The following is a 13,878-nucleotide window of genomic DNA, read 5'->3' as shown; positions in this document are numbered from 1 at the left end:
TCGAGAAGTTCCGGACAGGATACGGGGAGAGAGTTGGATCGCCAGTCAGAGAGACTTGGTGGAATGGAAGTAGGTATGTGGTTAGGATTGACCTTGGGGTTGGGGTTAGGGTTAGGGTTAGGGTTGGGGGGAAGGTAGGGGTTGGGGTTAGGGGGGTGTAGGGGTTAGGGTTAGGGTTAGGGTTAGGGTTTGGGTTAGGGTTAGGGTTAGGGTTTGCATTAGGGTTATGGTTAGGGTTGGGGTTAGGGTTAGGGTTAGGGTTGGGTTAGGGTTAGGGTTCAGGGTTTGGGATAAAACTTTTTTGCACTGGCCTACTGATCGGGAAAGCAGGGGAGTGCGGAGGGTGAGGGCCCCCCCGGGGGGGAGCGATTAGCCAGGGCTCGAGAAGTTCCGGACAGGATAGGGGAGAGAGTTGGATCGCCCAGTCATTAAGACTTTGGTGGAATGGCAAGTAGGTATGTGGTTAGGATTGACCTTGGGGTTGGGGCAAGAGTTAGGGTTAGGGTTAGGTTAGGTTAGGGTTAGGGTTAAGGTTAGGTTAGGGTTAGGGTTAGGGTTAGGGTTAGGGTTAGGGTTAAGGTTAGGGTTAGGGTTAGGGTTAGGTTAGGTTAGGGTTAGGGTTAGGGTTAGGTTGCTGATGTGAATGGGTTAGGGTTAGGGTTAGGGTTAGGGTTAGGGTTAGGGTTAGGGTTAGGGTTAGGGTTAGGGTTAGGGTTAGGGTTAGGGTTAGGCCTGAATGGTAGCTGTCTGACCAAATGGCCTCAAAAGACTTTGAAACAATTCCTCTGACAGCACCCATTTAAGAGCAACAATTCCAAGGTGCTACAACTAGAAATGCTAAACCATCCTCACTACCTGACTTTGGAGGTGCTCTGCACCGTGGGGAGCTGCACAGTCACCATGCCGTCGGCGTTGGTCTTTCCCAACACCGTGGGCTTCGTTTTCAAGATGTGTGGGGCGGTAGTGGCGGTCACGCGGTGCTGCAGACCCCCGGCGCTGTTGGCCCTGTTTGTGAGCAGAAAGGAGTACTGGGTGTCCGGCTCCAAGCCAGTGATGAGCTTCTGAGTCTGCTTCCCATCCACCTCCACTGACTGGCCCTTTCCATACAGGATCTGGAGATGGAGCAGAGCAAGAGTGTAAACACACATCGTCACCAGCATCTTCATGCTCAGAATAGGGTTTTAGCCTTTCAGCTGTGTGGGATCACACAGAAAATAGGGAAAGAAAGTTTTCCCTTCTGACCAGTTTAATGCTATTCACCTTTATGGGGAACATGAACAGGGAGCTGTTAAAATGGGGGGGGGGGGCTTGGAATACCACATTGGATATAATTCAGCTTTTATAAAACTAATGTCACAACCCCCCAAAATGTTGACGCACAAACAGATTAGCAAGACTAGCTTGATCGAATGGGAATGTTCTCACGGTGAACGGCTGGGAGGGATTCTTGTCTCGGATCTCCCAGGACAACAGGATGGAGTTCTTCATGGCTGCTTTCACTCGGAAGTTAGTGGCAAAAACTAGGAGGGAAAAGACGTGAAGCATAAGAATAAATTCCAGTTTGGTGACCAATGCCGATCTTACCTTCTCATCATCTCTAGCCTCAATCTATCATCCCTGACAACAGTGAGCGTGAGTGACCGGACGCTTACCTTGTTTTAGGAAAAGCTCGTTTGGTCTAAGACTACAGTGACAAGACAATGAGAAAGGACACTTAGATGTTGTGTGTGCATGTGGACGTGTTGTTTCAGGCATGTGCACGTGCCCTGTGAGGACATTAGATCCTGAGTAACGGCCACGGGTTGTCAGGGGCCGCTGGTGAGTCCTACCTTGGTCCAGGCCGCTGCGTCCGAAACGGACGCTGGGATGTACGCCCAGGGCCGACATCTGTGAATGCGCACACCTAACATCATAGACGGTGTCAGCGCTCAGACCCTCCAACAAAACAGTGGACCCTGGCGCGGGCACCACCACCTCCGAGGCGTTCCCTCGGCTGTTTATGTCCCTGTACAGCACCAAGTACTTTGTGATTTTCCCGTTTTGCTCAATCAGAGGTACTGATTTCCAGGTCAGCAGAAGGGAGTGGCAGAAGCTCCTGTAGGACCACATTTCTCTGGGGATCCGTTGGAGCATCTTCAGGGGTCGTCATCTCCTTTGTGGCCTCCTATCCATATCCCACTTTGTTACGAGCAGAGAGTCTGAACACATAGCTGGCGCCTTTGTGGATGTCCTGGGCAAATAGCGGTTCTCCTTGGCGGGGAAACTCCACCACCGTAAAGGGAAGCACATCAATTCGGCCAAAAGTCAGGCGGTACCCCAAAAGTGGCGTGGGTGGGTTTGGAGACGGAACCACTGAACCAGAACGGTCCCTGAATCTGTGGCACTCACCATCAGTTAGGCTTCTCCGGCACTAGAGAGAGAGAGAGAGAGTGGGAGAGAGTGGACGTGGAGACCATGACAAGATGATTAGAGGATAATTCTTCGTGGGGTCTGCAAAATCTGATTAATGTTGCACCAGAACGAGACGCCCCAGCAGGCAGAGCGAGGTGCGTCAGAGCCACACCGCCACCAACTCAGGATTTAATGCTCCTGTAATGACCACCATGCACGCTTTGCCTTGAAGGTCTTCATTGAGGTGTTTTGGCTTCACGTACGAGGCAGGCCGGAGCAGACAGGAACCGGTTTGCTGCGAGCACCGTCGCCCTTGGCTGTGTAGGCCCCCACGGACACAGAGTAGGACGTGTCTGGCTTCAGGTCTCCAAGAACCACCTCCTGCACAGCAAGAAGAGGCACCGTCAGCCTTTTGGGATTTCATCCACTGAACCTTTCAGCAAAGCTCAGTTACATTTGCTTCCATCTCAACACCAGTCATAAACTCTCTCTTTCTTTTCTTTTCAACCTGTTTTATTTGTAGAGCCCCCCCCCCTTTTTACATTGCAGCATATTCATCTAATAAAGATAATAAATAAGAATAAAGAGTTTTACTCACATATTCTTTTGAGTCATCATATTCCCACTAAAGAATTGAACAGCACAAAAAAGAAGAAAAAATACATTTAAATACGTGATTCTAAACACACAATACTCAAATACATAAAAGCAGATGGCTCAGCAGGAAGACTTGACAAAACTTTGACAATAATGTAAACATATAAATGCATTTTTCAGCACCGTGCATTAATACAATATCGTTAAATCATGTAAGAAGGTGACACGCTGCCTTTGGCTTTAACGAAGACGTGACGTAATCAGGTCAAAAATAGCTAATAAAAGTTTGATTTGAAGGGTTTTTGTAAACCACCAAGAAAATCACCTGAGATTCTTCAATGAGGATGTCCCTGACGAAGGGCTGGCCCTGAGGTTCTCCATAGTTCATCCTCACATAGTGGACTTGGTAGCCCCTGATCTGACCATGCCGCAGTTCGGGTGCAGGAGCTCGCCATGTCACCCGAACAGCTGATGCGTTCACGGTGTCTGCCGCTACTGCCCGCGGAGGACCACTCGGAACTACAAATGCATTTTGGAATAGAGGTCACAGGGTCACAGATGACGGGCACCCAATCCTCAGAAAAGGCCTTCACTTTAGCGAACACGTTACTCTTAATCAAAAATACGCTGCTTCTCTTCCAGATTAGGAAAAACAGATTGTGAAAAAGTGTAAACTCTCCCAAAAAGTCTAAAACTGCGCTGATGCCTACGATCAAAAGGTCGAAAAAGCAAATACAGAGAGCGCTGGAGGAAAAACATGGAGGAAGAAGCAGTGAAGGGTAAGAAGCAAATGCAGAGAAAGATAAGAAGAGATAAGAATGGCAAAGAGAAAAAGGGGTTGTTGCCCTGGGCTGATAAACGTGGCAGGAAGAGGAAACGCCACAAAATTTAGCAAAGATTCTCAGAATATAAAGCCAACGTCAAAAATATCAAAAATATTGCTGCTATTCTACATCAGACAGAATCATTTGTGATTGTTGGTGGTTGGCTGAGAACTTGACGGAGGAGAAAGGGGGTGAGAAGGGTGTTTTCATGGAGAACATGCCAGAAAATTCCAACAATTCCTCCGCCCACCATTACAGGGAACTTCAGAAGAAAAAAGGTTGAGAAAAAAGCGTTTGAGGGGGAGAAGAAGGAGGTTCCCAGACTGAAGGTTTCTGGTTGTTAAACAGGGATAAAGGAGAGTTTCTCCAGACTGGACCTTCTCCAGTGTGCTGCAGCTTCTACAGGCCGGAGCCAGTTAGTTAAAAGGTGGGAAGCTCATTCATGCTATGTTAGTCACAGGGACCATCCGAAAACACACGGGGACTTGGTTTAGGAACGTACCATCTTCCTCGGTGCGAACGAGCAGCTGTAAACTCTCGGGTCCTTCTCCAGCTTCCGTCTGTGCCCGAATCGTTATCCCATACTCTGTCCATTTTTGTAGGTTTTCCAGGAGATAGGAAGAACTTTCCGGGGGAATTCTCTCTGTCCTTTTAGACACCTTGATGCCTTCTGTATTGGAGTACTGGACGGTGTATCCCGTAATGACGCCGTTCTGAAACTCCGGAGGAGGCGGAGCCCAACTTACCAGGATACTGGTGGAGCTCGGGCTGGTGCAAGCGACGTCCTGGGGAGGCGCTGAGGGAACTGAGTGACCGGTTGTTTGAGGAGGCAGAGTGGGGTCAGTTGGGTAAATGTTGTTTGATCGTGTGTGTGAGTTAATATTGGTGGGTGGAGGGGTGAAGCGGTGGGGGAGTGCCGTGAAGGAATGGGAGTCGAATCGACGACAGACAGAGAACAAAAGACAAAGAAACATAAAATGAAAACAAAACACTGGAGAACACAAAGCAAAAACTCCTGACAGAGAATGAGTCTGAGACTAGAACGCTGGATGGCTGAACGAGGATCTGGGATGATCTGGGATGGGCAGCAGCTCTGGCTCGGTAGACATGTCTGATTAATGACGACGAGGGAATGCCACACCATGCCGACTGGTTTCAACACCACACACACACACACACGCACACACACGCACCACACACGCACACACACACGCACACAACACACGCACACACACGCACACACGCACGCACACACACACACGCACACACACACACACACACGCACACACACGCACACACACACACACACACGCACACACACGCACACACGCGCACACACACGCACGCACACACGCGCACACACACGCACACGCACACGCACGCACACACGCACACACACACACACACGCACACACGCACGCACGCACGCACGCACACGCACACACACGCACACGCACACACGCACGCCACACACACACGCACGCACACACGCACACACGCACACACGCACCACACACACACACGCACACCACACACGCACGCACACACGCAACGCACGCACACGCACGACGCGCACACACACACACGCACACGCACGCACGCACGCGCACACACACACACGCACACACACACACACACACACGCACACACACACACACACACACACATACCTGCCAGTAATGGACTCGTCCTTACAGTCTAGCCAAGACTCTGTCATCCATGACGGGCTTCCTCTCTACCTACAACCATCTGGATCTTACCTCGTGGACCTCGTGGTCACAGACAAACTACAACACTGGCTGGAGTTTTATTGTGGGTCTAAATCTGCTGAAATATTCTGGGTACCGTTCATCAGTTGTTGCTGATGTATGAACTCCTGGGTCGGTTAAGGCTCAGATTCTGATCAACGCCGTCCAGTCTTAGCAAACATAAACCCTCATCTGGACTTTATTCTAGCTGCAGCTCGTTGGGACGCTCAGTTTTCCTTTTTAATAGAAACGCTCTCTCCGACATTCACACATTCCCACTCAATCTGCAGGTTGGACCTACGGGTCTGGGGCGTGTCGACGGACAGCTCGTTGGTATACGCCCCGATTCCATGCTTGCTCTTAGCAGCCAGCTGGAAGACGTAGGCAGAGAAGGGCTTGAGGTTCTTCAAAAGGTAGGAGGTTGTAGGCTCAAAGCTCACTTTCTTCTAAAAGAGACGTCATAGAGGAGAGGAGAGGATCTATTCACCAGTAACCCACCAGTAACCCACCAGTAACCCCCAGTAACCCTCCAGTAGCCCTCCAGTAACCCACAAAGCCTTGAAATGAACAACATTTAACGAGCTGTTTTTATTATTATCATCCAACCATCCGTCTAATAATCGACCAAAATGTCCCTCGAGGGAATACCTCCTCTGTGTCGTCAGCCCGTCGGTACACCAGTTCATATCCGGTGATCTGGTTATCAGGACCACCCTGTGGTGGGGCCACCCAGGACAGCAGGATGCTGGTTTCCGATTTGGCTTCGCCCTTAAATTCGGAAGGTTGGGATGGAACTACAACCCCGGCACAACCACATTAGTGAGCGGAAGTTGAACTATTCACTCGTGCATATCGGTTTTCACGCTCACCTCCAGTTTTGGCTATAATCTGCAGGTCTTGGGAGAGGGGGCCATCCCCCACAGAGGTGAAGGCCAACACTCGGATGTAGTAGGTCTTGTTTGGAGTCAGACCCTGGATGGTGATGAAGTTGGCGCTGCGCACCATCTGCTTCTCCCACTGTGCAACACAAGCACACAGCCCAGCGAATAAATCCCACAAACACACTCGGCACCGACAGATGCAGACAGGTCCGCAGCCGGTGGTGATTCAACCAGCGGTGGAAGCAAATGGCAGCAACTGTGGACACACCTGGTTGACAGGCAGCAGACTGTTGGAGGTGTAGTAGACTCTGTAGCCCACCACCTGTCCATTCGGTTCCTCTGGCTCGTCCCAGTGAATGATGGCTGTGGTGGTGCTCAGCATACGACCTCTGACCTGCAGAGAGGACAGGAACAGCTGCAGCGCTCGCTCCGTTGGAATCATTAGCATAACAAATGACCAATTAAAAGGTCAAATCTGTAGGCTGTTGTCTTTCCCACGAGATCAAAAACTTTCTCAATTGAGCGATTTGACTTCTGACCAGTGATACAATCGTCTCTTTTGCTTAGTCTCGGACCTGTCGAGGGGGAGAGGAGGGCGCCTGCTCAGCCGTGCGAGCTTCCACCACGTCACTGGATGGACCCTGGCCGATGGTGTTCACGGCCGCCACCCGGAAATCGTAGTGGGAGTAGGGGCTGAGTCCGCCCACGCTGTACCGCGTGGTAGCGATGCCATCGATCTCTTTGTAAGCGTCATCTGATCCCTTGGCGCGATGCTAGAAAACAGATCACATAACGTTCCATCTTCTTCAGTATTGTGGAAACATCTACACAAGCCAACGCTCCAAGGACGAGGTCAGCTGTCATAAACCGTGGTTCACACCTGTATGATATAGTAGGACACAGGTTCGGGGTTTCCAGAATCCCAGGTGAGAGTGATGCTTGTTGCTGTTCTCTCCGTCACCACAGGGGTTCCAGGAGCCTTCGGCAAAGCTGCCAGAGGAAGCAGAAGGAACCCGTGAAGAACGCAGAGCTTTCATACGTACTTTATTCATTTCTTACCTCGACCCAAAACCTTGTGCTTCGTGTGCTTTTCACGCACCTTTCACACTAATCTGTGCCACAGCCTCGATCACGCCCAGGGTGGACATGGCCACACACGTGTAGTTGTTGGACTGCCGCACGTCGGTCAGCTCCAGAACGTTCCGGCCGATGGGCATGTCGTCCTCTGGCGTCAGGTCTTCGGCTCCCAGCATCCACTTCACATAAGGCATGGGCGAACCCACCGCCACACAGGTGATGTTCACATTCCCGCCTGGCATGATTTCGCTGTCAGCCGGAGGAATGGAGAAGCGAGGGGGGACGCGGCGCACTGGAGCAGGCAGGACGGGACAGAACCGCCGGCTTTATTCACTTTAAAGCAGTTTTTGCTCACACACGTGGCTTCAGGGGCGATTTTTGATGGTACATTAGAAAAGCTGAACATCGCCACAGCGGTGCTAGTGACCGCACCATCTTTTATTCATGGTTGTTTTAGATTCTAGGGGTTAAAATATTTATTATATATGACGTGAATCATAGAACACTCAAATAAAAACCCAAAAATAAATCTTACAGCAAGCAAAGGAGCAGGCAAACAGAAAAAGGAGGGGAGACAAAATCACAGGAATAAACTGCCGAAGCAACACAAGCGGCTTTTTACTGGAGGAGAAAAGGATTCTGGGAAGAGTCACATGCAGACGTTACTGTACCAACCTTCTCGCAGCTCTGCAGGGAGAGGGAGGACAGAGCAGGGGGGGGGCAGAGAGAAGACAGGAGACAGCAGACATGGAGAGAAAACAAGTTAGAACAAGAAGTGTGGCAAGGTGGCATCAGGCATATGTAAGACTGAAGAGTGAGAGAAGGAGAGATTGAAGGAAAGGAGGAGTGCACTGCCTCCTAGTCTCCACAGACCTCCTGTCAGACACTCACTGAACAGCACTTGTGATTTACAGCCTTTGCAAGCTCTGTTAGACCCGCTCCACCGACTCCACCGTCTTCCTGTGCATCCGGCTCTACGCGCTCTCGTCTACATTAACAGCATGTGCACGCTTGTGTGCCACACGTGTGTGCCGATGTGCACTCATGCACGTGTGTTTATGCTAGCTGTCTCTGACTGATGTTGGAGTCACAAAAAGGCCTTTATTGGTGTCACTTCTGAGGCCCCAGGAGGGCCGGGGGACATCCTGTGGGTTGGAAAGACGGAGCCCCCAGACACCAAAGTTTGTCAGATCTGGGACGAATCACAAGTCTCAAACACAAAATGCTTCTTTTTTCTTCTCGAGTCAAAAGCCCAAGAAAGAAATACAGATTGAGAGCTTCAGTCAAACATGCTGTCCTGCCTCAAAGGGGCAAGAAGCTGTGCTGCTGTGCTGCTGTGCTGCTGTGCTGTACTGTGCTGCTGTGCTGCTGTGCTGCTGAGCTGTACTGTGCTGCTGTGCTGCTGTGCTGCTGTGCTGCTGTGCTGTACTGTGCTGCTGTGCTGCTGTGCTGTACTGTGCTGCTGTGCTGCTGTGCTGCTGTGCTGCTGTGCTGCTGAGCTGCTGTGCTGTACTGTGCTGCTGTGCTGCTGTGCTGTACTGTGCTGCTGTGCTGCTGTGCTGCTGAGCTGTACTGTGCTCTGTCTGCTGTTTGCTGTCGCTGTACGTGCTGCGTGCTGCTGTTCTGTACTGTGCTGCTGTGCTGCTGTGCTGCCTGTGCTGCTGTGCTGCTGAGCTGCTGTGCTGTACTGTGCTGCTGTGCTGCTGTGCTGTTACTGTGCTTGTGCTGCTGTGCTGCTGTGCTGCTGGCTGCTGTGCTGCTGAGCTGCTGTGCTGTACTGTGCTGCTGTGCTGTACTGTGCTGCTGTGCTGCTGTGCTGCTGTGCTGCTGTGCTGTACTGTGCTGCTGTGCTGCTGTGCTGCTGAGCTGTACTGTGCTGCTGTGCTGCTGTGCTGCTGTGCTGCTGTGCTGTACTGTGCTGCTGTGCTGCTGTGCTGCTGTGCTGTACTGTGCTGCTGTGCTGCTGTGCTGTACTGTGCTGCTGTGCTGCCCCCCCCCCCCAAACACCTCGCCTCAGCAGCAAAAAAGGATCTGTAAGGTGCAACGTCCCCATTTTGTGGAGGGTTCATTCGGTAACTAACTTTTATCGTTAAAACGCCACAAACGAGAGATCCCGGTTGTCTCCAGGTTGTTCCGCTCTTCGTTCCTTTATAGAGAGGGATTCATTTACGCGTGTGAACGTGCGTGATCGTGCGGCAGGAAGGGCTCGTGAACACCCCACAGGGTGAATGAACTCGTGCTGCACTCCAGATGAAATGACACCTTCAGATCTTCACATCAACTTTTCATTCCTTTCTATCTAAAAAAGACGAGTTTCACTTGGTGACATATGAAGCAGACGGGCTTTAATGACAGCAGATCACATTAATATGAGTAACACAGTCCATGTCGAGACTTCTGGAGCCCAATCTGCTCACACACTTAACTGCTGTTCTAACCCCCCCAGCACGACACGGACCCAGAGTGTGGCTTCATGGCCCTCACCTCGAACATAGAGGTTAGCTGGAGTGGAATAACGTGTGCCATCGCTGTTGGTGGCAACACACTCGTATTTCCCCTGGTCGGATTCCTCACTCATCTCTATCTGCAGGGCACCTGAACCGACGGGGGGGGGGGGGGGGGAGAGAGAGGAGAGAGGGGGGGAGGGAGAGAGAGAGAGGGGGGGGAGGGAGAGAGAGAGAGTTGCACAGACAAAAGGGGAAAACAGCAATTACCCAGAAGTGGAAGCACCATTTTACTGGTTCATTCATATCTGACATTGACACAGACGTTGGAAGAACTGCACAAAGGGGCAAAAGAAACTTGGGAACGTTTTGCCATTCCGAGCCTAGCTGAACTTGTCGTTAAAAAGGGTCAAATTTATTGAAAAATCTGTCTGGAATCCACCCAAAACAAGGGCATGTTTCCTGATTAAAATATCAAAAAAGAGGAAAAAAGGACCCAGACACAATAGAAGGAAGGTTCCACAAGTCAAAAAGAGGAAGAACGCTGCATCGCCCCCCCAACAAAGTGTGTGTAGAACTCCAGCCACAAACAGGGTTTCAGATTTCTTTTGCTGAAAATTAGAATGCAATTATTTTCTGAAGACACAAAGCTCCAAATATATCGCCATAGAAACCAGATCTTCAGCCCTTTCAGATCCACCAGTGGGATCAGACGTCATTTTAGGAAAAATACAGACGCAGGAAGGAGGTTAAGACATGAAGCGACCTCCATCAAGGCCAACAGATTCAAAAAAAAGGAACGACATACGCAAAGCCTTGGGAAGGGCCCGGCGCTTTTCTCGCCCCCTGAAAACAGAAGAACTGTCAAAAAAGTCAACCAGAGGTTCTTTAACGATGGGGTGGCAAAAAAGCGCCCATAAAAACTTTATCAAAAAAGTGGTTGTCTGGGGCTTTTTATCAGTAATGAGGAGGATGGCTGAAATAAAGCAAAACATGAGATGTGTGCACGCCTGTGTGTGCATGTGTGAGCGCACGAGTGTGCATGTGTGAGCGCCTGTGTGTGCATGTGTGAGCGCATGTGTGAGCGCACGAGTGTGGCGGCGGGGCTTTGCCATCTGGACTTTTCAGGCTGATCACGTAACAGCTGGGAGGAAAAAACACAACTGGGACATGTGATTGGGCGGACGGGGGTGGGGGGGCTGGCGTGTGTAGACCAGGTCAGATCCCCCCCCCAAGAAAAGAGGACGGATATTAAATCTAACATAAATGAGGGAATGAAGCGGACACGGAGCTGGGATGGATGTTCTCACACCATGCTGGTGAACAACTGCCACAAACGTGGAACGGTCCAACAGAACATGGGGGGGGGGGGGGGGGGAGCGATGGTGTTGGTGTTAGGAGAACATGTGCGCTCGTTTACAGAATTAGCCGATGGGAGGAGATGAAAGGGGGGGTTGTAGTAATGAGCTGTTCAATTCCAATCCCCTCCTCTTGCACCTACTGCAGATCTGGAGCAGCTGGAGAGGGACCAACATGGCCGAGTCACGGGGGACTAAACCACTGACTAATCCCCCCTCAGCTGCTCTTAGTTCTGTCTTTTTTTGTCTTTGGTTGGATTCAGATCTGGGACGAGTAGGAACGGGAGGGTGACAGGGAAGCAGGAAGCACGTTGGTCCTCCGGCAGTCTTACCTCGTATGGGCGTGCCACCTGAGTGGGCAATGAATGCACGAGATTAGAGAAGGAGAAGAAGAAGAAAATGTTAGTACCACAGGAGGAGTAAAGGCATATGGGGCGGGGGAGGAGTGTTGAGGGGGGGGAGGGGCTTGGAAAAGAAAGAAATATATATATATATATATAAGGGAGAGAAGACTCAAAATATAGGTTCTGTGAGTGTGAGAGGAATCAAAAGACAGGAGAGAATAAATTTAGACAGATTAAGACTGAGAAAAGAAAGAGAGCGACAGACGGTGGCACAGCTAAAAGGACGGGAGTCCCTGGTCTGACTGGTGATCGGGCACACGTGGCTGCAGCACTAGCGTGGGGTCTCGGGGGTCTTCTATGGGGCAGCAGGGCTCTAAGAGGTGACCTGGGACACGTCGGGACCCTGGACCAGTCTGGAAGTCTTTGTTCGGTTCAGATCGAAGCTGAGGAGCAGGTCTGCTGGACCTGCTCCTCCAAAGGAAATCCACCCTCCAGCACGTGTTTGGAACTTGAAATGTATTGATTTTTGTTTCCAGCTACTTTATGTTAACAGGTTCAAAACTCTCCGTGTGTGTGTGTTCTTCACATATAGTTTATGTTATATCTGTTATACAGGAGAAATTAGACACCACTGGAATAAAGTCACTCATCTAAAGATAAAAGAAATTAGTCGGAAGATAAAAATCTCATGATTTTCCTTCCTGAAAAGCTTTGAAGGGTGGATTTGTTCCTTGAATTTGTCCCCATCTCTAACGTACATTACACAATACTTCAGTTCGCAATCACTGAAGCGTGCAAACGTGTGCACGCTCAAATTCTTGTGAACTTTGGTCACCATTGATTTCCTGCTGATGGCTCCACCAGAGGCCCACCTGAGAGCCACCTGGAGCTGCTGTCTTATCGACTGGAACCCACTCTACGCAGCAGAGCGAAGAGAGGAAGTAGTCCAGCGAGTGGGCGAGTGGGCGAGTGGACGAGTGGACGAAGGGAAGGAATAATTGAGTCAGTGGGGAAGTACAAACAGGTGAGTGTGAGGAGAGAGCTGTTGCATGTCTGCTGTTGTGTGGAGAGGCTGCAAATGCACAGGTGAGTGGAGGAATGTGTGGCCTTCATTTGAGCTGTGGTCACCACACTGTGGTCACCAAACTGTGGTCACCACACTGTGGTCACCACACTGTGGTCACCAAACTGTGGTCACCACACTGTGGTCACCACACTGTGGTCACCAAACTGTGGTCACCACACTGTGGTCACCACACTGTGGTCACCACACTGTGGTCACCAAACTGTGGTCACCAGACTGTGGTCACCACACTGTGGTCACCACACTGTGGTCACCACACTGTGGTCACCAAACTGTGGTCACCAGACTGTGGTCACCACACTGTGGTCACCACACTGTGGTCACCACACTGTGGTCACCTGCCAAACACTTGAGGCCTCCGGCCGTATGTGCATGTTGTGATCATCACATGTTGTGATCATCCTGGTGTTAGTAAATGCATGCCATGCATTTACTAACACCAGGATTGTACAGGTGAGCAGCAAGAGCAGCAACAACAGCGTTATTAGTGAAGAGTGTGTAGAAAAGTGGACAGTGAGGGTGTGGACCTTGAAACAGAAGCACTTACCAAAGGACTCTGTGGTTAAAAAGATACAAAGAGAAAAGAACAGCACAGTCATGACGTTACTCTTGGACCAGGTGGAACAGAGGACGTGTCTCAGTAGAAACACCTTAAAACACACGGCAACGCCAAGAAAACCTCACGTTTTACACTAACACTTTTTAAGCAGTTTGTTATCACATGACAATATTTGACAAGTTATCTTTATATACACAATGTTTGCTTATTATATGAAAGAGGGGGTCTAGGCGGGGGTTTAAGCCAGAGAGGTCAAATGAAAGTGATGCAAAAGGGTTTTGTTATTCATGAAGCCTGAGAGTTGGGTCCAATCACAGGGAAGGTTTTGGGTCCAGACTTGGTCCCTCAGAGCAGGAGCAGACTGAGGAGGGAGGAGAGGGTTGTGTTTCCACCCGGGATGGTTTTACACACTACTGGGGAAAACCCCCACTAAGGTGGTTGGGTAAACTGGCTGGAAAATGATTTGCTGTCTGGAACTGCAGATGCTGCCAACACAGTTCTCAGGAGGCATCGATGGGACGTCTGTGAGTCAATATCAACCCACCAGAGACGTCTCTTCTACATGAGACAG

General features: G+C 50.4%; 1 protein-coding gene across 1 annotated transcript in view; it reads right to left on the bottom strand.

Annotated features, from left to right (window-relative positions):
- Positions 1-699: 699 nt before the first annotated feature.
- The window catches only part of LOC101068210 (receptor-type tyrosine-protein phosphatase delta), a 28,074-nt gene continuing 14,895 nt past the window's right edge, over positions 700-13,878 (bottom strand). Inside the window, 20 exon segments of the mRNA XM_074084938.1 lie at positions 700-1,112; positions 1,426-1,520; positions 1,830-2,122; positions 2,124-2,347; positions 2,350-2,399; positions 2,610-2,772; positions 2,990-3,016; positions 3,314-3,507; positions 4,315-4,617; positions 5,862-6,006; positions 6,209-6,354; positions 6,430-6,577; positions 6,710-6,835; positions 7,017-7,214; positions 7,322-7,431; positions 7,541-7,810; positions 8,194-8,205; positions 10,003-10,113; positions 11,653-11,670; positions 13,296-13,304. Coding sequence (XP_073941039.1) covers positions 852-1,112; positions 1,426-1,520; positions 1,830-2,122; positions 2,124-2,347; positions 2,350-2,399; positions 2,610-2,772; positions 2,990-3,016; positions 3,314-3,507; positions 4,315-4,617; positions 5,862-6,006; positions 6,209-6,354; positions 6,430-6,577; positions 6,710-6,835; positions 7,017-7,214; positions 7,322-7,431; positions 7,541-7,810; positions 8,194-8,205; positions 10,003-10,113; positions 11,653-11,670; positions 13,296-13,304 — 2,903 coding nt within the window. The 3' untranslated portion in view covers positions 700-851.

This window comes from Takifugu rubripes, chromosome 17 (assembly GCF_901000725.2).
Source record: "Takifugu rubripes chromosome 17, fTakRub1.2, whole genome shotgun sequence".
Classification (NCBI taxonomy): Eukaryota; Metazoa; Chordata; class Actinopteri; order Tetraodontiformes; family Tetraodontidae; genus Takifugu; species Takifugu rubripes.
Note: the sequence above shows the minus strand (reverse complement) of the source record. Positions and strands in the feature narration are given on the sequence as shown.